Source organism: Leuresthes tenuis, unplaced genomic scaffold (assembly GCF_036924035.1).
Source record: "Leuresthes tenuis unplaced genomic scaffold, fLeuTen1.0.hap1 SCAF_17, whole genome shotgun sequence".
Lineage (NCBI taxonomy): Eukaryota > Metazoa > Chordata > Actinopteri > Atheriniformes > Atherinopsidae > Leuresthes > Leuresthes tenuis.
Window position 1 is genome coordinate 33,704,261 of NW_027325371.1, and position 23,907 is coordinate 33,728,167.

The 23,907-nt window shown below is 40.5% G+C and overlaps 1 protein-coding gene across 4 annotated transcripts in view; it reads right to left on the reverse strand.

The window, feature by feature from the left end:
* Nucleotides 1-23,907, reverse strand: part of hdac5 (histone deacetylase 5) — a 79,589-nt gene that overhangs the window by 41,681 nt on the left and 14,001 nt on the right. For 2 of the 4 annotated variants that reach the window (XM_072368038.1, XM_072368037.1), the window contains exon 2: nucleotides 10,984-11,129. The exons of 1 other annotated variant lie outside the window; for it this stretch is intronic. In XM_072368038.1, coding sequence (XP_072224139.1) covers nucleotides 10,984-11,005 — 22 coding nt within the window. In that variant the 5' untranslated portion in view covers nucleotides 11,006-11,129. Of the gene's footprint in view, nucleotides 1-4,933; nucleotides 6,055-10,983; nucleotides 11,130-23,907 lie in introns of those variants that run through there. One more of the 4 variants, XM_072368035.1, reaches the window with a different exon arrangement.

Consider the following 23,907-nt stretch of genomic DNA (forward strand, 5'->3'; position numbering starts at 1 on the left):
GTGTGTGTGTCTGTTTGTGTGAATATGTGCACATGTGTGCAGCCACTTACATCTGAATTACCTAAACAAATATCCTGGCGTTTCACTGTGACGCACGTGTCTCCCCTCCACTACCACACATGCTGTCTGTGTGTGCGTGTGTGTGTACGTGAGAGACTGGTCTGAGTGTGTGTTCAACAGTCCATTTGGCAAGAGAGCAGCATTCCACAGCAGCCAGCGTCTGACGTCAAACTCAGGACATTTATAGTTTGGTAAACACACACACACACTAACATACAGTCTGACAAAGAGGCAAGACTAAGGCAACGTTTCAGTCAATCGTACTGGCTTCTAACCGACCATCTCTCACTGCAGTCATACACACTGATTCATGCTGGAGGCAGTAAAAGAATGACAGACAGACCATGAATCCAGTTTGCACGATTTAAGTGTGCATAGCTTTAATATGACACTGAATGCATGGCAAACATGCAGCCTCATGGACCTAACATGAAACAGGCGTATCACTATCACTATTAGTGCACAATTTGATATTTAAAAAATAAAAACACCTCTACGTAAACTAGAGTTCATCCTCTTGAGTTATGGACAAAATTTTGCACCAATTCTTCAGATGAAATTTTACATTCTTTACTGCATAGGTGAAAACTCTGACCAACTGTTAGGAATGTGGTAAAAGTGTAGGTATCATTAAGGTGTTTCAGAGCTATAATTTATCTAAATATTCTTCTGATACTTAATAACAAAAACGGATATGATCCACAGCACAATTCTAAATTAGTTAAGGAAGATATGTTCTGTGTACAGTGTCAGTCACGAGGGACTCAACAACTGGTGAAATAAGGAGCTGTTTATATATATAGACTTTTGGGCAGAATGTTCATATAAACACTATACTGTATGTTATGTCACACCTGATCTCTCCTTTGCCATTCAATTAAAACAGACATTGTCATTGTGCAGAATAAAGCGTGAGACTGATGGAAATTTTTTTTCGTAATTTTGATCAGAGCTCAAAATACAAACTGTTGGGTTAAATTATTCCAAAATGTATCACATATCGATATAATTATATAGATATATTGTCACATCCCATATCTCACCAGAAAATACACCATCATATCCTACATATATATACATATCCTGCCCTAACTGCGACACCGGAATGCAACAATTCTGCACCATAGGCCACCGACTTGGAATTTGCCACTTCTCTGATTTTTACAGGAATTTTTCATGTTGCTGCTTTATAGCAAAAAGTGATCCAGTAAATATGAAGAGAGTCAAAGATCTGACACAAGTGCACAACAAAATATGTCCGAGCTAGTAATGTTAAAAATGCATGACGTAGAAAAACAGGGGTATGGGCGTCTGAAACTCAGGTTGTTCTTTTTCAGATTCAGGATGAGACAACGTTACAGGCTCCATTTATATATCAAAAGTCACAGCATTCTGTCATTTCAACATATGGAGACAGCTGAAAATGCCACTTCTCAAACATTTTTAGAGTTGGCTTCTCTTGCAAATGTTGTCTTCCAACACCACTGCTGCCTTATTTCTCCTTATTGGGTACTCATCAGGGAGAGAAAGGGGAGAGGCTAAAGCGTGATCACAAATTCATTATATTATTCTGGCTCAGGTGCTGTAGAAACACTTTGGCATTGTTGGTAGATAAAATATGGAGTAGTATTTCTCCAAGTAGGTCATGTGAACTAATAAGACCTTCCATAAAATAAGATTGTAACGGGCGGCTGTAGCTCAGGCTGTAGCAGTCACCCACCAATCAGGAAGTCGGTGGTTCGACTCTGGCTTCCCCGAAGCGTCCTTGGCCAAGACACTGAACCCCACATTGCCCCCCCAGTGTATCATTGGGGGTATGAATGTGTGTGAATGATTAGAAAAAGCACGTAGTTATGAATCTTAAGACATGCTGTGTGAGTGGGGTGAATGCGGCATGTAGTGAAGCGCTTTGAGTGGTCAGCTAGACTAGAAAAGCGCTATATAAGCTATACAAGTACAAGTCCATTTACCATTGTGAGGTACGCCACCTTTTCTACCTATTAATCTATCTATTAATCTTTCTATCTATCTGTATGCAGTTCAGACTGGTGTCCTGCAGACAGTGACGTTACTAAGTCCAACCAGGTAAGATTATCACCACTACTGCTACAGTAAAGTAAACAAAAGCTCATTCATAAATTAAGCTGATATGTTCAGATGCCATCAGGTTGATTTAAACGTGTCAAAATAAAAACAGCCTTCTTTTCCTTCACTCTTCTGCTATTCCTGAAGCCAGTCTCACATTGCTGCTACATTTGCTGCTGCGGGGAGATATTTCTGGAAACCAATATTCATCTTTTAATTCTCTCTCTATCTCTGTCTTGTTTGTTCTGCATTGCTAAAAGAAAAAAAGGCACCATGACGTCAGCCCTGCGAAACACTCGACAAAAAAAAGATGAGGGAGAGCAAGAAAAGACAGATCAGGAGGGAGTGTGCGGTAAAAATAGTAGAAAGGCTGTGTACTTTAGACAAATTAGAAGCTTAGAGAGGGGCAGGAGTCATGTGTGGTGTTGCTATGGCGACTTCAGGATTGGCCAAGTATAATGGGCTGGATGACTGTAAGTCATCTACAGTGGATGCAGTCTGACGGGTTAAAACAGACGAGGTAAAACGGTTAAGACTCTTTACGTTCAATTAATAAGATGGTTAACATAAACTGTTTTAAAGCTATATTATTCATTTATTTCCATAATTCAAGTTTAACTGATTGATATACTGTATGTACAGTGAAGGGGATTGGTCTCGATGATAAAACCATAACTAACGACCACCCAACTTTCATCCATTTTCTATACCCTCTTTGTCTCGTTCAGGGTCCTGATGCCCATCTTAATCATCACAGGACTAACACAGAGACAAATGAGACATAACTTGGTGCTCACAACTAGGGCCAATTTAGGACCCCCAATTAACATAATAGGGCTCCCCATAACATTCAATTGGTCAGATATGGAGCACCAAACACATCTTGATCATTACAATAATGAAAACTTCTTCTCAGTGCTTGACTTAGAGAAGGGAAGGAAATCTAAACACTTTTCAGGGGATGGTAAAATGACTTGAAAAATCATGGAAGTCACTAGATGCACATAGATAGAGCGGAGGATGTATTACCAAAGCAAGACAAGGCCAAATTTTTTGAAACCACACATCAGAAAAACAAAGCCACACCTGTACAATGTATGCATTTGCACTGGGACCGTCCCGGTCAGCCGGAAGAACAGCGACTTAGGCTTGGGCTAACACCATAGCTGGTAGACCGTCCATTCATTCGGCCTGAGCAAACTGGCTGGCTGACCTTTTTACACTACTGTGACACAACTACAAATTGTAATTCCTCACCCACCCACACACACACACACACACACAAATTCATTCACAGTCGTCAGCATGTTTAGAGAATGTCAACACATCTGACATTTAGAGTAATGCATTTAGAGAAGATCAGATAATGTGGCATTAAGAGGTGTGTGTGTGTGTGTGTGAGAGACAGAGACGGAGGATGAATCAAACCGCTGCATACAGCCAACACTGTGTGGGAAAGCCTGATTATATATTTATGTATATTTTAAATAATAAAAGTTACAGAGGGTAGATGCATGTCAATTTTGGGGCTACTGGAGGCTTCTTGTGTCTTTTTCAGTCCTAATTTTTCTTCACTAGAAAATGATCTATTTCACATTTTTAATAGTTCTTTCTAAATCTGCTACGAGAGTCAAAGGCACCCCGGATTATTTTTCTGAACCCCTTAGAAAGCTCTTAGTTCTTGATATGATGATGGAATATGCTTAATGAATTTCAATCATGACAACAGCTACATTTAATTTGTTTAACTGTTATATAGCACGTCCTTCAAAAGGCACCAACTTCCGAGTCAGGGGTGCCTACATGTTCCCATGTCTGTATGTGTCAAGGAGTGACTCATTCTGCTTCATAGTCACTAGATGTGAATATGAACCATTCCTATGAGTTACAGTACAGGATGATGACTTTGAAGTCATTTCTTTTATCACATATTCAATGATTCATTCAATTATTAGAAAATGTATCACCTAAAATTAAGGATGGTATAATCAAATAAACAAACTGTTTACTCTCCTGGCACAAATATTAATCCCTGAGATCTTTCTCTTGGTCATCCCACTCCCACTCCAGCGGCTCTACACCCCCCCAACAGGGGAGTCCACCCCCAGACGGAGAACCACTCTCATAGCTTAAGATAATTATGAATCTATGATGAATCTATAAAAGTACTTTAACCTTTCAAGATGACCACGTGTGTTATTTATAGAGAAATGTGAAATTATTTGCTCCTTTTCTCTTGAATCCGAAGAAGAAGATGTTTCGTTTTTTTTTTGTCTTAAAGAAGACAGATTTTAGCAAGTTCACAGTACAGCATGAATAATACTTTTTAGTGTGAAGGGAAAACTGAGTAAAACTGCAACAGCTGGTTGTGGTATACAAATAAAGCTTTTTTTCCCCCGTTTTAGCAAACATAGCATGTTGGCAAAGAAAAGATCATATACATCACGGCCCTGATGCTGCAGCAGCTGCTGTTCATGCTGATAAGCCGGCTAAACTTCAATACTAACTGTCCAATATTTCCACTACACCTGAATGCACCTTGTCTTTCATCACACACCATCTTTACCTTAAAGCTCTCTTCCTGCAGTCCCACCCCTTCAAACCTTCCTTTCTCGTTCAGACTTAAACATTGCATCCTTATACTCTGTTCTATCATCAAAACATCTGAGGACTCATAAAACACACACAGCAAAAACACCTGCGTGTAGAAACCCAACATTTTTCAATCATTTAATCAAACCACAGCATCCCACTCCGCCCCACCTCTGCTTTCCCAGAGATGACTCACCGGCAATGGGCATGGCTGTATTGGAGCCCCTGTTGCCAGTCAGGAGCTCCAGAGGCTGGTGATGGCTTTCTGTGCTGGCAGAAGAAAAACAGGACTCAGTCTCATAGATAGTCTGCAACATGGCGCACAATCCTGACACAGTGGGATGTAACAGCATGCCAAGACAAAAGCTGGTGCTTTAATTGGTTCAGGAAAAAAGAAAAAAGTCAGTGCTTCCTCAGGAAATGCAGCATGGCTTAGTTAAGACCTAAGCAGCCAAGGAGACGGAGGGGAGGCTCTGAAAATAACGAGGCTGTTAGTAAAAACTTTTATCTTAAAATTTCTCCTGTGCTTCTGTTGTGTAGTCCGGTCTAAGCTGGCTGTAGCTGTTCAGCTTCAGCTGTGATGACAAGTCACCATCACCTCGAACAAAATCCTCTCTGGTATCGTAGTCTTAGCAGCAGGTTCCAGGATGGCTTCCCACCGATGCGATTGAGGGATTGAGTCAAAGTAAATAAGGATGACCCCGAGTCCTGATCCAGCCTCCTGAAATAGTTGCATTGGCTGGTGTGTTTCGGGAGGTATCAGACAGTGTTTAAGATGGAGGAGGAAAGTTTGTTTCTTCCGGTGCAGCGAATCTTCAGGGGTGTTCCCAGCCAAACAGAAGCAGCAGAATCACAGCCAGGAGGGAGTCAGTGAGATCTGGTTACTGTTCACAGCCAGTACGACGGAGTCACTACACAAGCTGAAGTGCCGCTGCAGCCTGTTCGCTACTTTCTGCAGCCGACAACACAAATACAGAGATGGAGGAGAAGCCGATTTCCCTGCTCGGGTGCATCAAAGGATCCTCTCGCTGTTCTCCTCCTGGCCAACAAGACGGAGAGGAGAGGAGGAGCAGGAGGCATAAGAGGAGGAGGAGAGACAAGGATGTAAATAGCTTTGGGAGAGCGCTCCCCGAGGTTCCATGTTTCCAAAATTAGAACTAAGCGCTGAGAGAATGACAGAGAGAGGAAAATGAAAGGTAGGAGGAGAAGACAAGTGGCCAGTTTAGAATCCTCCCAGAAAATGAACACAGAAAGAGCTCAGAGCTGCAACCAGAAACAGCTGCTGGTCAGACGGCTAACATTCACTGTCTGAGAGTCGCTGACAAGTGTGTGTACGCGGGTGTGTGTCTGTGACGCTTTAAGCTGCTGAATGAACGGCGAGAGAGAGGAGACGGAGGGAGGGGGTGTGAGAGAGGGAGGCTGAAAGTAGATCACTGGGTGGGAAGGAAGTTAGATGGCTGAGGAGAAAAGTCAACAGCAGCTCGTTTCATTTTGGTGAACGTCAACCCACACAGACAGAGGACGAGGGGCAACAAGGACACTCCTTCTACGTCCTTATACCTTGACTCACTGCAGAAGAGAGGAGAGGAGAAGAAGAGAAAAAAGTAAACACTAACCCAGAGGATGGGGGGGTGATGGTGGGACAGGGGATGAAAATAGCCTGTCAGTGTGGAGGAGGAGCCAAAGATAAAAATAGGCAGGAAGAGAAGAGAGAGAGTGTAGGGCATTCTGTGCTTTCATGTTTCTGCACGGCATTTCTCAGAGATCAGCCATCAATCACAGAGTGTGGGCGAGGACGGTGGAATCTTCCTCTGGTTCGGAGTTTCTGTCAACTGAGCTTGTGCATTTTTAGCCACTAAACACAAAAACATTTTTACACCAGAAATGAGGAAGATCCTGTCATTTTTATATATGGATATGAGCAGCACCTGGCTTGTGTTGTGTGTTTACACAACTTCTATGAATATGAAGCAGTAACAAGTCACAAAGAAAGATAACACCTTTCTTTGTTCGCCCATAAGTACAGTCACATTTTTGCAGATGTTTTGGCAATTGTGAAGACATCCTCTTGAAGAAAAGCCGGTTATCAGCAGATGTGAAAGAAGATAACATCTATCAGAAACTCAGAACAGAAGAAAAATACTGCAAAAACAGAGTCTGATCTGCGGTGAGAGATGACTTCTAAAAGTAACAGAAGCACAAGCAACCAATACAATAGGATAAATCCTTTCAATTAAAGACAACGAGCAAAGCATTCAGTGCTGCTACCACTAATTATCAGTCATTATCACAGAAAATTAATACTTCCAATACGTCAGCCAACAGTACAAAAAGCAGCATTTCAGAGGCATGGAAGTGTAACACAAACTCATGGCAAGGTCACTTCTTAACCAAAAGCTGCAGTGCTCACTTCGCTGTCAGTGTGGATATTATTAATTGAAACTGCTGGCTGCTATTTATAGTATTTGTTTGTTCCATTCAGCATTTCAATGGTGAGGCTGTGCTTTACAGGGAGGTTCCACTGTTGTAACGGAGAATAAAGGGATGTCTCCGACTGCTGGAAAACCCAGTGTGCAAAAAAAAGCAAAGCAGGAGTTAGATCCATAAACAGAACCAGTAGATGGGCTCAGGATAGTTCTTATTTCTGCATTTGACAGTTCTTCATCTAATGACTGACAGCTACCTTTCCAAAAATGCTGCTGATGAGGTTTCTTTGTATCGTGCCTTTGGATTTTAATCATCACCTTCATCCCACCTCCTCACCTTCATTTCCCTCATCAACCTCCCGTCGTATAAACCTTTTGTCTCAGGACTGCCTCAGTATGACTCGCTTGCAGTGACTAAAAACAGGGAAACAGGAAAAATAAATAAAATAGAGGTCCTATGTTGTTGCACACTGACATGTTGCTTTTCTGTTATCCAGAATGATGATTATTTATTCAGGACACGTCGGCATCTTTAATTATTCTTTAGAAGTACTTTGCAGGTAAAAGAGAGACTGACCAGGCACCATGTCTGACATCTCAATGGTCTAACATACTAAACACATCTGCTGAAGGTGTGTGTGAGTGTGTGTGTGTGTGTGTGTGTGTGTGTGAGTGTACTGCAGTGGTTCGGTGGATGACTCATCTCTGCGTTTCTATTTGAGGAGCGTCAACCCCTGGAGTCACACTGCTGTCTGTGTGTGTCTGTGTGTGTGTGTGTGTGTGTGTGGGGGGGGGGGGGGGGGGGGGGATATGCATACTCTACCTGTAACTATGACAACCACATTACAGTGAGTCAACTAGTCACTTGGCTTAAGCTGTCAAAACTGTTGCCACTAAAGTGGAGTTGCTGCAGAAAATGGAAATTAGAGACGAAACGCATCAACCAGCGAACTGTGCCCACCCTTCAGGTTCATTAGAAAATATTGAACGGTTTTCCACTGTCACCACTTAAATGCACACTGAAGTTAGATTTAGACCACATTTCACACTACATTTCAACATCAGCAAGCCAACATCATCACTAACAAGTTGGGCTCGCAGAATGTACAAAAAAAACATCTCTCTATACTTTTAAACAGAATAGCTGGTTAGCCGGCTACTCAGCAGTGCATGCTGGATTGTTTTAGAACAATTCCTCAAAATGGAATGCAGCCTTCAGTAACTACACCTCTGCTTTTTCTATTTCAAGTCAAAATGTCCTTTTGGAGTTTGATATTTGTCTGTGATATTGAAAATGTGCAACACACTCCACCACTGGAGTCGGTTTAAATTGCAGCAACACATCTAACACGAAAATCAATTTTAATTTCAAAAGAAGCGGGAAACAATGGGCAAAAGTCTGTGGAGCATCAATTGATTACAACGATGAAATGAGACATTGTGGTAAATCCTTGGATTCTAACAGAACTTTTTTTGAGTTGCAAGTCAAAGAAAAAAAATACACCAAATAAATACAAAATAAATATACCAAAGATAAATCCATACATCCATTTTCTATACTCGCTTCATCTGTCAGTCGGGTCAAACATACCGTATTTTCCGCACCATAAGGCGCACCTAAAAGCCTTAAATTTTCACAAAAATCGGCCATGCGCCATATAATCTGGTGTGTCTTATGTGTGCACCGGATTCCAAAATCTGTCACGGATACCGCCATTCTGAACTCACTGCGGGGAGCACCGAGCATTCATCGGGGAATTAAGCCCCCTCTGCGCCGCTCACAGCGACATACACTTTTGCTGCGCCTTTTCGCTCTCGTACATTGGAAATTAATGGCAACTGGTCACTTCCGTCACTCGCTTTGTGTTCGGTGTGAATCCAGGATTAGGCGGATCCCAGCCATTCACTCTGAATGGGGCTGTTAGGATGGCCAGGTAGCGGCTGGATTCGCAAGGTAAGAGGCTTGAGTCCGGAGTTGTGTGAAACCAACCAGGTGTTTATTCACCAACAATAAGTAAAGATACAGACACATACGAGGGACTAGGAGCAGAGTGGCAACAGCAACAACCACACATGGCGCAACTGGCAGCCTTAAATACTATTCTGCCGCTACCAACGAAGACCCTGGGGAATTCTGCCCCTCCCATTACATATCCACATAACAACAATAGACAAAACCTTAAAATACATTTACCCTCTACTATACGCTCCATCAAATACATCTTCTACTGGTTCTAAACAATATCCCTCAATCTATTAAATACCACCCATGAACTGATTCTGGTGCGCTCCCCCCTACACCAATCAGTTCATGGCACGACCCGGAACCTTTAAATATAGCACAGTGAGCGCAGCGACTCTTTTTGTTCGAACACCCTATAGAGGAAACACAGGTGAGTGACTTGCACATACACACACATATTTCAGTTATTATCTGGCATAGTCACATCACTTTTATCAAGCACCATTGGCTACAGTTGAAAAGCATTGTTTAGGCAACCAACTAACTAACTAAATGTTTCCTTTGCAGGCCTGGTCCCCACTCATCCTCTGCTGAGGGCAACACAGGACCTGCACACACTGTTAACAATATAGACTCAATAAACACTTGTTCATTTGTCTGTGCCTCATTCTTAAATATGTTAACTTTGTGTCCTTTGTGACATTAAATGACCAAAGTAAGTAATGAAGACTACCTTCATTACAGGGGCGAAGATTGTATCGAGCTCGTACTTAGAGATTGAATCGTGTCATCATTATTGCTTTTGCCCATGTCCAGTGTGAGTTCTTCAGTCGATATTGTCCTTGACCGTCGAACCATGTTTCAGCATTCGCCTTATAATCAGGTGCGCCTTATGTATGGGTTAAGTACAGAAATGGACCCCATAATTGAGGGTGTGCCTTATAATCAGGTGAGCCTTATAGTGCGGAAAATATGGTAAATCATCAAATGCAATTTTTTCCTGTGCTATAAAGTACCAAAAATACTTGTGATTCTCTGTTCTTTTACTAAATATACTACTCAAAAGTATCAAGCCAATATATTTTAGAAACAACTTGTTTTAATTTAAAACATAAAATGGATCCCTGTATCAGATTAAAATAAACTACATAAATGGGATAAAAGGGATAGAATTTGGAGCAGGCATTTAGGGTCCTCTCAGGGTGATTCCTGACTCTTCCTTTGCTGATCCCATCCCACTGCCACTATGGGGAAAATATTTGCATGTCTACGTGAAATATTTCAACACTGCTGCCATCATCTGGTCAAACTTTCAAACAGTTCATTCTCTTTTCCCAAACACCTGCAAAACCCACAATATGCTGAAGCCTCGGAGCCACTGGCCACCATGCCAAAGCTGTCAGTGTTAGGAAAGACTGTACTAAAAACAGAGGTGGGTGCTTGTTCTATATTTCAACTCTGAGGTGCTGCCTCCACATGTGGAAACTATTCAACTGCCTTCAGTATTTTGCTCAAACTTGCACAGAATTTTTTGTTTGGTTTGGTTTTAGACCATTAGCTTTGGACCAACGTTTTTACAAAGTCAATGAAAGGTGACCATGAAACATGAAAAAGCACTGTAGTTCATCATGTCATCGTGAAAGGATCTGCTTACTCACTGACAGCTTGATTTTCAAATCATTGATACCATCTCTAGAGCAACTAGAAAGCATGGCTCATCACACCAATCCTGCATTCAGCAACCAGCACTCACAGGAGCAACAACGCAGTGTGTGTTGCTCATACAGATTCAGCCTGGAGGTTGACAGCATTCAAACTTCCCACATTTTAAACCCCAGCAGGCTGACAGAGACTCACCTGACGGCGTGGATGAATTCATGAAGGCTGAACTTGAACTTCCAGTGTGTTAAAGCGAATCTTCAGAGGCAGCCATGAGTTAAAGAACCCGAGGTGGACAGACAGGTCAACAAATTAGACTCTTTTTTTCTTATGTAGACTTTTTCCTGCAAACACAGACACAAAAACATTTTTCAGGACAAATTCAGCTAATTTTTAACTGCCCTTTTCTTCATTCACCCTGAGAGTAACAATTATACCAGCAGCTCCAGCACACAGTGTGACACAGACAGAAGGTTTTATAGCTCCAGAACTGCAGCAGTGACCTGTGGTTGAAAGCCCAAGGAACTTTTCTTGTTTTGTTTTTTTTTTATTTTCAGCGAATATTTGTCACCTAAAGGCAGTTTCAGCCATGTCTTGTGTTATGTGACATTTATACAGCTTGAAGTGTCGAATGCTGATCTAGAAAATTTGATGATTCTCACATTGGAGAAACAATAATCATTGAAACTAGAGTAGTTTCTATATTCTATCAGATTCCATCTCGATACTCTCATTATCTTAAAAAGATGGGGTGTAAAAGCCTGAAATCACATACTTCAACATTAACATAAATTTTTTCAATACATATGATAAAATCGGCCAAATTTGGCCCGCAGTGTAATTATATTTGGCCCGCGATGCAATTTCAAATTAATATTAGAGCTGGCCGGCCAGTATTATACGGCGGCAGCGCCATAACACCGCATTCACCGCTTATACTACAAATCCCATAATGCTCTGCTGTTGTTTTGGCGCGTCAATTAGGACAGAGGCAACGCCCCCTCCTCTGTGTCAATAGCGTCTATACCAGCGGTCTTCTTGCACACTCCTTCGTCTGAAAGCCCCGTGCACCCCGTATTCCCGCGCCTCTCCCCCAGACCACACTTCGACCTCAGACCTGTCACTGTTACCCTACCAAAAAATGGCGAAAAGAAAGGCAGAAAATAGAACTTTTGTGGACAGGTGGGAGACAGAATATCTGTTTACATATGTAAAAGACAGACCTGTTTGTCTTGTTTGTGGAGCCAACGCGTCAGTAACTAAGGATACAATATTAGACGAGACTATGAAACGAAACACCTGGACACAGCTCAAAGGAGCCAGAAAGTAAAGGAGATGAAAAGAGGTTTATGTTATTTTATTTTCAAATTTATTAGCCTGTGTAAGAAGCTAATTTTGACATTTACCTCAGAAGGCTGCAAACAGAAAGGAGGCATTACATTTTTTTTTTAGATTTAATTTAATATGCCATTGATGTGTTTTTATTATTATTATTATTATTATTATTATTATTAGCAACTCAATTTGCCTGGACTTTAAAGTTATATAAGCCTTGCTTGTTCAGTATTCATTGTTAAATCAAAACTTGTTGGGTTCCATATTAAAAGGTTCATTTGTTCAACCTTGGCCCGCTTTGTTCAATTTAAAATTTTGGCCCACTGTGAGTTTGACACCCCTGGTTTAATGGGATGGTTGAAAAGCTGAAAACCTGAAGAATGTCCATAATCTTCAACATTTCTGACTATATTCTCTCTTTTTATATCTTAAACATGGTATGCGATGTTCTAGCAGAAAACAATGGCTCCAATTTGATTTACTTCAGCAAGTGATCAAATCCCCTGGAGTGCCATCTTAATGCTGCTTAAATGGAGAAATAATTCAAACAGATCTGAGCTGCAGCACAAAAAAATGAACAAGCTCAAATATTTGCCTCAAATAGAAGAATCTAAAACTTTTTAGCAAACCTTAAAACTGCACAAAAGTAAGACTTTAAGGTTTTTGATGGTGTCTTGGACTTTCGGACTCTGCTGTATGCTACTGTATTGTTATGTTTCAATGCCAGAGAGCGATTTTTAGTAATAATATGTGGATCTTTATTCATCTCAGTCTCTGTTTACTTTTTTCTTAGCTATGGAATCAGTCAAGTCTGATACCAGAAAATTTAAATCCTCCTCAGAACGTAGGTTTACAGTTTTCTTCATAAACACATCTGGAGGAACTGACATCTAACTTTATGTGAACACAGCTTCAGATTGGGAACCATAGCCTTAAATGAGTACTGACCCATTACTCTCCTGGAACACAACGTTTTGTTTGTTCCTTTCAAGAAATAAGCTGGATCCAGACACTCGCTGGAACCCTCTGGTCCTTTGGCGCCACCTACTGCTCATGTGTCAACACAGTTTCAGAGAAGCAGGATACCGGTTAATGAAACACCGCACATTGACATGCTGAATACTGGTCTTGAAGGAATGTCAAAAGGCTTTTGTTTGTCTGTGTGTTCCATACAGGCACTGGAAACCTGGAAAATGATAAATGATCCACGTGTACAGTAATAAATTCCACATATTTCTACATAGTAAACCTTTAAATGTTTACTTTAAATGCCTTAATAGCCAATACACTGGTTATATATATATATATATCTTAGGGCCGGGACTCGATTAAAAAGATTAATCTAATTGAATAGAGACTATGTAATTAATTAATCAAAATGAATCGCATTTTTAATCGCATATAAATATTTGACCTGAAAACAATGAGAAGCAATGAAGTCAGTGGCGGCGAGTAGGCCCTGAGTGCAGACTGCAGGTCGAAGAAGAAGCAGAGAGGTGAAAAAAGATTAGTGTAGTGAATAGTGAGAAGTGCATGTTGTTGTGAAGAAGAAGATTACAGTTTGCAAAATGGAAGTAAGCAAGGTTTTTCTTTTGTTTAGTTTTAAGGTGCTATTTTGCCTTGACAAAGAAGGAAGTAACATTATTTTATTTCAAAATATGCTATGCTCTCTGTGATGATACACCGTGTTCTTAGTTATTAGCTTTGTTTTTAACTTATGCCATGGTTGGACTGGTAATCGAGCATTTTCACGGTAGGCTGACATACTTTTGGGCCAGTATCAGACTGCAGTCAAGCCAGCCACTTCAACATTTCAAATGCGTGGCAAATAGACAGAAACGACTGAGAAAGTCAGTGCTAACTTACAACAGCATGAGGAAACTGTGTCAAAATTTCTGACCATTACCGCCCGCACCCGCAAAACTTTGAGAATTCATGCCCGCACAATAATAGAAATGCATTGATTTTGTGTCCCGCAGGAGAAAACACATAATTTTATAGGCTAGAGATTCATCGGGTTGTTTGTTTCGTTCCAGCATATTTTTTGACGCACTGGTCAGGAATAACACTCCTATTTCATTGTTTTCATTTAGTTTTTAATTAAGTAAAGGCTGTTTCATTTTCTATTCTCCTCCTCTGTATTTTATTTATTTTTCTACCTTTATATAATCATGCAGTGATTGAGGTGATTGAATAAGAAACATTAATGAGAACACAAGTAGGCTACATCCCAATGCAGCCCTCAAATGTGTGTCTCATAAAACAAGTGTAGTACTATGCTCAGGGACGGCTGGTATAATTGGGCTAACAGGGCTCAGCCCTCCCTACATTATTCAATCAAAATGAGAACATAATATATAAATAATTCAATAAACACTTTAAACAAATTGTTTTTTAATTTTTGATCAGAGGCGGAGCAAAATCTGAACTGAAACCCATGAAATGGGTTAAAACGGGCTAATTATCTACAGCCCAAGCGAAGCAACTCAGGTACACTTGACTTTTCTTCAACATTTGAGTGACAGGTTGCAAGTCCCGCCCCCTCCATTTGCGGCTTATTTGGGCTAAATCTGTACAGCCCAAAGCCAATAGATTTGGGCCAATCACAGACGACTCTACTTGATTGCGTGTGTAGGGCGAAACTTTGACAATGGCAGACATCGGCGTTAACGAAGTGGATTATTTACTTTCGAATCCGTTTTCTTCAATGTCCTCAGGTGAAAAAAGTAGGGGCACATCATCCAAAGGATATCCAAATTACACGGAAAGAAAAGCGCCAAAATCGTAGCTATTGTGTAACTTGGTTTGAGAGAAAGGACTGGCTAACGGCTAACGTTAGAAAGGCTAATGGCTAACAGCCTCTTGAAGCTTCTCTTCAGATAAGGTAGACCCCCACCAGAGATGGCACATTTTGTGGAGTATTTCTTTTAAGGCTCTCTTACCGTCTTTCTGGAGTGTGTTTCTGGAGTTACTATTTTAGTTTTGTGCTGATGTCCAAAGCAAATTGCAATAAACTATAGTTGAAACCAATTTTTTAGCACAAGTCTGGGTTGACCTTTTTTAAAACCTTTTATGGTGTGAAAGTATTTGTATTTCCAGAGAGATGGTAGATGGTATATTTTCCATCAGTGCATTCTTCTAAATAGTGTTTTGGTGGTTTGTTGAAAAGGCCCGTGCTGTTGTGATAGTTTAAACTTACATTCCAACAGGACACCTTTTATGTTGAAATACAACTACTTGGCTTTTATAATACATTAGCCCCCCCCCCATTCAATGTCACCACAAGCCGTCACAGACTATGCTCCTACACTAATTTTTAAATAAATATGAGCATTTTAGCTCAATAACTTCCAATAACTGACCTACTGGGTGAAAATGAGTGTAAATCAAATTTTGACAGCCTTTGTCATGTTAGCAGACGGTCAGCTGTTCTTCATCCATGCTCTTCAGCATCCATAACTTGACATGAATCAACATTTGTTATTAAGGTGAAAAATTATTTAATATTTTTGGTCTTTTGGATTTCTAATGATTACTTTTATGTGTATTAATTCTTCCTCTGATATCTAGAGACACATCAATGTACTGCTAGATAGTGACACACCAATGGTGACTAAATGCACCAACAGTGGACTATTCCAATGATGGACAACCATATAAAATGCAGAGGTGCGTCATACATATTACACATATTTTAATTCAGTAAATCAGTATTTTTTCACAGGTATGAATCTTTTTTCCTTTATTACTGTCATGTCCAGGAAATCCAGTCATGTTTATTTTTTGTTTTGTCTATGTTGTCTTGTGGATTTATTTTATTTTGAAATGTATCTCTCCTATTGTTTCAGGTGACTTGCCCCTTCCTCTTGCATTCCACTGCTGGTCTAATTGTTTTCCCTGCTCTGATTGTTTCCACCAGTTCCCCACCTCCTTAAATATGTATATTCAATTCAATTCAGTTTTATTTATATAGCTCCAAATTACAACAAATATATTCTCAAGGCACTTAAATAATACAGTCCAATTCAAGCCAATTGGAGTTCAGTTCATTGTAATCATAATCCAATCAAATCCAATCAATTAATTTCAAAATAATCCAATTAATTCATATGGAGCCAATTCAAAAACAATATCCTAGCTAAGAAAACCAACAGATTGCACCAAAACTTGTCTTCAGTCCAATCTCCTGTCCTGAGCCTGAGGGACTGTGGAAAGGAACGACTCCCTTTAACAGGAAGAAACCTCTGGCAGAACCAGAACCAGGAAGAAACCTCTGGCAGAACCAGACCCAGGAAGAAACCTCTGGCAGATCCAGGAAGAAACCTCTGGCAGAACCAGAACCAGGAAGAAACCTCTGGCAGAACCACAACCGGGAAGAAACCTCTGGCAGAACCAGAACCAGGAAGAAACCTCTGGCAGAACCAGGAAGAAACCTCTGGCAGAACCAGAACCAGGAAGAAACCTCTGGCAGAACCAGAACCAGGAAGAAACCTCTGGCAGAACCAGAACCAGGAAGGGTGGCCAGCCGAAGAAAGATGAAACTAATGATGGAATTACCTCTTTAAATCTGGTTACATCATTCTCTGATAGACACTTTCTACATGTAAAAATATTCTCAGAAGCTGTATAGTCAAGTAATGTAAATGTAAAAGTTATCAAAAAATGGTCAGAGAAGACAGGATTATGAGGGAACACTGTTAACTGTTCACTCTGAATAAGTCAGCACAAGATCAAGGGTATGATTAAGGTAAAGTACGATTATGTGCCAGTTGTATTCTGCATTCCCATTTGTTTTGTGCCAGTTTGTCTTGCCCAGAGAAAGCAGGCATGTCCAAACTATTCCACAAAGTGCCAAGTGGCTGCAGGTTTTAGTCCCAACCAAGCAACAGTACACAATACTTGACTCAGTTAATCAACTGATCTCAGGCGCTTTCTGCCTTTGAACCCTAACCCCTACAAATGTCCTGTCATGGTCTTTGTATTTTGTTCCCTATTATGCTCCTGTTTTATTTTGAAGTTCAGTGTCCTGTCTTCCTGTGTGTTCTGTGCCTGTGTTTTGTCTTGTGTTATAGCCTGTTTCCCATGGCTGGTGTTCCTGTGTTCCTCCTGTTGTCTGTGAGTTCCGTTTGCGAGTAAAAATAAAGTTCATTGTTCACCTACCTGTCTCTACCAGCATCTGCATTTGGGTCCAGTTCTCTGCAATTCCTGACACATACATGGTTCGTGAGATGTACAGACTACCTCTGGTACAATCATATACAGTAGGTTTCTATACAGAGGTGTATGTTTTTGTTTCTGTTCTGGGTAAAATCTATAAAAATGTTGTTTTAAACAGGCAGAATGGAAAAATTATGGACAGGAAGAAAAAACAAGATCTATCTAATATATGTAATTATTATTGTTTCATACATATATTTATCTATCAATTATATATCATTATAATTGTATCTATAAAATTATGGACAGCAAGAAAAAAGATCTATCCATCTAATATATATAATTGTAATTGTTTCATACATTGCCTTTGGGAATGTGCTGCATGGTCTCCGCCACCAGATGGTGTCATCAGCCAAGAGTCAAAACACAGCCCCGATAAATTAAGTATTAACTAGGCCTAATTAGGCAACAAGACCGCAGCAAGGAAGCGCATGAAACAGGCAACACGCAGCAACAAAGTCAACAAAGTTTCCAAAAACAATAAAAACCATATTAAAACTCACCAGGTTTTGATTTTCAAATGAGTACAATCCGCCGGTTTTTGTGACGAGCATGCAAGCAAAGCGCGCTCATATGAGTGACTCACGTCATGACGTCATGTGAGTGACAGCTGTCATCGATAGCTGCCTGATGTGGAGGCGCTGTTGGACTCCGCACTTCTCTTGGTTTTATGGTAGGACTAACACAATTCCCGGTGGGGCTATAGCCCACCAAGCCCAACCCTGGCGCCGCCTATGTCTGAAGTCATGAACGTTAGTTGGTGCTGCAGTATAATCGGTATGCCTGAAACGTTCCGTGGTGCAAAAATAAGTGCGATTAAAATGCGTCATTAATTTTTGTGGAATTAATTCATTTTAATTAATGCGTTAAAGTCCTGGCCCTAATATGTATGTATAAGTCATAGTAAAATGCTACACAGTTTATACAGTGCAACTAAGCAATCGCATACAATCAAATACAACAACCCTGCAATAAACCAGTGATAGAGACTTATTTATATATAAGTCTTATAACACTTATTGTTTATTGCTTCAGTTTGGATAATAAAGATGATAGAGATACCTTGAAGCTTTCCATCTGTTCATTTCTAAGCACACAGTGATGTATACATTTTTGTACTAACCCTTAATGTTCACAGAGGCTTAGCTTCAATAAGAGAGAGAAGCCACTTCACTGACACTTTGTGATGCATTCATTTTGCACCAGAAAATTTAAGTTTCAGATGAGATGTTATTAGTTATTCATCGCACGGCTGTATCTCAGGATGCCCTCACACCAGTATATCAGTGTCAGAGCTGAAATACAGCTGGAGAGAAGAAAGACAGCATCTCTAGCAGGTATCCTTAGCATAGTATTGCCATGTTAAACAATGCGGAATGTGGCTAATAACCCCCCAGCTGCTCTTTAGGCAGTCGACTTAGTTTAAGTTTTGTTATACTCAGATACATGCTGCTAATCAGTAGCACACTGGCTCGTCTCACACAATAAATTAATTTCCCTCTGATCCCTGGGTGCCAGGAGTTTGGTGACAATCCATATTCTTTACATTAAACTCATTGCACATCCTCATTGTGCTACATAGCGTCTTTTTAATTTGTGCAAAACTCTTGATATGAAAACCGCTCTAAATGTTATTGTAGTGCATATATGGATAGATTTTTTTTTTATGTCAGCGTTGTTGTTAAGCAGCACATTCCGCTTTAATCTAGCCCCACATCATTGTGAATAGCAGCTTTCTGACAAGCTATGAAACATAAAAGATGATACAAAAGTCTGAAAAGAGTATGCGCCAACTTATCTGCCGAGTTTCAGCTTTATTGACCGGTTGTGATCAGAGACCAGCCAATCTGGAATTGTTTCCTTTTTTTTCCCACAGACACTCCTAAGCTACAAGCATGTCTTCATTCCCAAAGATAGCAATCTGTAATACATGAAAACATGTCCGGGCAAAACAGGGTGTTGAGCTTGGCTTGGAATTTGGGACGAAAAAAAAAACCAAAACAAAAAACAAACAGAAATACTACCTGTTGACAGGGCAGAGGTGCTTCCATTCATACCAATGACCTCCTTGCTGCAATGTTTTCTGTTCTTTCATTTTTCCCCCCTGGTACACTAGTTTAAATTCCCACAGTACAAATATTGCATTTCTCAAATGCACTTTAGTATTTTGAAATGAGTGCAAAAGAGAAAAACGTTAAGGACCAATAATCTGGTGCATAAAGTGGGATAAACACCAATTACTTTTCTGTTGGATTTGGAACAAACGCGTCTATCCACAATCCTGGAGCACTGTGAATCCTGGCATTCACAAAACGACCGGAGCACACGCGTCACAAATGGCAAAACGAAATAGGGGATGGAATATGGGAGATCTACCATAGTAAGGAAGGAGAATAAAGTTAAAAGGTACGTTTTCTTCTTGAAAACGTCTTTTTTTTTTAAACGAAATCTTTTACCATTATATTATAGAAGAGCAGTGGAGTTATGTAGCAAATGTTAGCGTGCTTTAATTTAATTTGGTGGATCTCCCATAGTCCATCCTCTATTTCACAGGTCGAGACCCCCTAGTGGCCTGGCCAACTTCCATTGTGTTTTGAGTGAACTTACAGCGTTTCTCTCTTGCAGTCGATTGCGTCGCATGTGCTCCGGTTGTTTTTGTGATTGCCGCATTTTTCTCTTGCAGCGTTTTACTGTTGGATTTGTTTTGCAATTTGTAACACGTTTGCATGTGTTGGCCACCGTAACAAAACCATTCTGATGTAAACATTCACCTGGTAAAGGGGCAGACAGTCTTCAAAAAATCTCCTCACATTTGGTGGTTGTTAGGAGTTCATCTCAAACCCTGAGTGAAACATTCTGGGTGTGTGCGTGTGCGGAGATTAAGGGGCTAACTAGTTGTGAGAGACTAACCTGCTGGCCAACTGCTCCATTAGTCTAATGACCTGCACACAGACACCAGCAAAGGCTTAGAAGGAAAGATGGAGCCATCCACAAACTACAAATCAGCCTCTTTCTCTCTCACGCTACCTCTTTCTCCCTTTCTGCCACCTCCACCTCCTCTTCACACCATCATTTCCTAAAATACTTGGCCCCTCCCATTCTGGAGAGGAGCAGGAAGTGCTGCCAGGCAACCAGGGGTCTCGCTGCCATGGCAACAGTTCACCTGAACACCGCCTCCCTAAACAAACAGTAAGTGTGAGTGAGAGAGAAGAGGGAGCAGAGGACTGAGAATTAAAATTGTTGCTGATCTTTTGCTTTCTGTCTCACACACGCACACACAAACGTCTGCGGCCAAAACCGGAACTACACACGCATATGTTGCACATGACCACATATTGATGATAACAACGAATTAATAAGGAGCTAAAGAGGAGACAATGTTGATATTGGAATAACAGGGTTCTCTATCTTAAAAAAAAAATGTTTTATTTGACAAACTCTTATGGTGTGAATCACAGCCTGGATATCATGTTCCTGTTTGTGGAAATTGCTAAATGTAGGTGCTGTAGATGTTCAGACTCCTCCTCCTCCACACATCACCATCTGACTTTCCCAAATCCACCCTGCAACAAAATCATCCACCCTAACGTCATTACAAACTTCCTTCAGGGTAAAAAACAAACAAACAAACAAACAGTCATTCAGTGATTACATGAACAGATAGATTACAGTTTAACTACTGTAATGGAATGGAATTTGACTACTGTTGAAATGTGGAAAGTTAAACAACCTAACTGCCAAGTACTGAAAAACAGAGTGCAGCTTTACCAAGAAGAAGTGCTGCAGATTTAAAGGCAGAGCGCTCTTTAAAATCTAAATATTGATGATTCAGTTTTTCTGTTCCTTGAAAACTAAAAGCTACTCAATGAATTATTCTACAAAGCATGCCAGTGTTTCCCCAGAACAACTTTAGACTGAAGAAAAAATCAATAAAATTCAGAACACACGGCACAGCGGGGGCAAATAGGTATGATTTGGATGTATGAAGTTTAGAGTAAGTCTCACCCCTCCTTGTTTTTACTAACACAGTTTTGTCAAATATATATATGAAGAACACCATGTCTCTTTTCTATTTTTCTCTGTAATCATCCACTAAACTTTTATTTGCCATCACAGCAATCCACCTGTTAGTTACTGACAAAATTTGGCACATGAGTAGGTTCTGAGTAACCTTCAACAACGATTCTGTAAAAAAAATTTAAAAAAATAGATGGATGTTGAACTTAACTGGAGAAGGACAGTGTTCATAAAGAGACAAACTTGCCTCAGTTGCCGAAAAGAAATTAAAATTGATTGCTGAATTTCTCTAAAGCGGCTTGCAAAAAGCTGCTCTTCAAGGCAGCACAGCAGGTAACACAGGTGACCTCATAATGTTCCCAACTGAAGCAAGACAAATCAAAGCCCTTTTAAGACCTGGGATACGTAACAATAATGGCAGACCGAGATGCCAAAAAACAGCTTGAACTGAATATTTCAAGCTACAATTGAGAAACTTCTGCAAATGTCAGACTTGCCTTGCTTTGTCTTTGTGCTGTAAAGACCTTCTTTGAGCTTCCTTTCCACATCATTTATTAATATCCTGTCGCTAGGCTACATCCCGACAGTGTTGCCAGGTGGGAAATGTAGTATTATGGTACCAGAGACATGAAATGATCGTACTTTGAGGGAAATTATCGTACACCTGTCATAACTAAAATAACAAGTCTCTTGATGCGCTATAGTCACTCTAGAGTTGAATAGCGTCTAACTCACGGCTTTGCATCAGCAGTTGCGTTAGGCTAATTGTCCCCGTAAACAATGACGAGTGGGAACTAATGAGCCAAATCATGAGGCCCGTGGGCCACCTACTGTTAGGAAAATCCGACAGACAGTTGCAACAGGCTGATTACAACCAATTACAACCACACATTCACAGAATGGTCAAATTATCATATATGTGGCCTTTTTTGGGATTATTGATCGTACATCGTACACAGGGCAAAATGATCATACAAATACGATAATTATCGTACTCGTGACCTGGCAACACTGCATGCCGATTCCGCAGTGTTTTTTTTTAGCTCCCCACAGCAAAGTTCCTACCACCCGCTACCGTGATATTTGAGTTGGCGGGACCCAATACCAATGCAGCCCTCTACTGTGATGCACTACCAGCAATTCCAGAGCAACACGCTGCTGGGCAGTTTGGTTTATACAAGTTAGAACCAGTTAAGCACAACATGTAGTGCCACTGACACACTCCAAAAGTGCTGGTTCCCCAAACCAAATTGTTCCAAACTAACAGCCACAAAAGACAATAGACAAAGCAGCATCCTGGAAGTTCATGAGGTCATCATACAGGGAGGCTCTGTCACAGCAACAACGCTGACCGTTAGGAAAACTTTCCAAATGACATTGAACTACTGCGGATGTTCCATTTCCATCAATGGGCAGAGTTAGTAAAATTACATTTGCTGGGATATTCCAAAACTTTCAACACAGAGGGATGGGTACAGAGGACCAGGCCTGAGAAGTTTTTTTTACCCCATGAACCCATGGCAAACAAGGACAGCCAGTCACATGCAGATCACAAACAAATGCACACACAATAAATAAATAAATCAATCCCACAAATAAAATCTGGAATTCTATCGCAACAAGAACGGAGAAACCATTGTCCCATTTTATTTCCATAGGACAAATGCATACAAGGAACATTGAAAGACTTTAGTGGCAGGGTTTTTCTTGGCTTAAAATGAGGTGGTGGTACCTGATCTTGGGCTCACAGGTGCAAACCTATCAACTGGCTCAAGCAAGTGTTTTACTAGCAGCCTGTTTTAGGAGTTGTAATTACGTAATTACAATTAAAAAAATGACAAGTATTATTTTAAGGCATATTCATTTATTTATAATGTTTATATGTAACTTAAGCTTAACCACCATTTACTTGCACAAGGCACAGCCAGTAGCACACTATTTGGTTCTCCTTGGTTTCATCCTGTAGAACCTCCTGATGCAGTCTTTATACTCAAAGACATCCTGGTTTGGACCATCAATGGTCACCTTACAGCATTCATCCAAATTTTCAGCTATTCTCACGAAATGCGGCACAGACCATCTTTAACCTAATCTGCACAAAAGTTAGGAGATGGATTTTTCAATATGGAATTTGTTCGCATGCGACAGCCAGTCGAAATCAGTGGCGTAGGCGCTGATTTCGATATAAGCCCATATTTCAGGAACGCTTTGGTGAAACAAAACCAAATTTGATGGCATTCTTCGAGGCTCTGTCCCAAGTGCAGGAAATAAATCTGGTGTCATTTGGTCCCTAGGGGGCGCTATAATTAGCAAAACATTTTTTGTAACATCTTTTGATGTGTTTTAATTTGAAATTAAATGTTTATGTTTATATATTTATCAGACACTTTTATCCAAAAGCGACTTACAAATGAAGATATAACAAGCTATATAAAAAGCTAACAATAAACTCCATAGAAGGAACCCAGGAGTCCGACTCTGTCAGAGGGGACAGAGTAGAGATAGGGTGCAGGCATAGAGGGAAGAGCAGAAAGATAAAGTGCAGAGATAGAC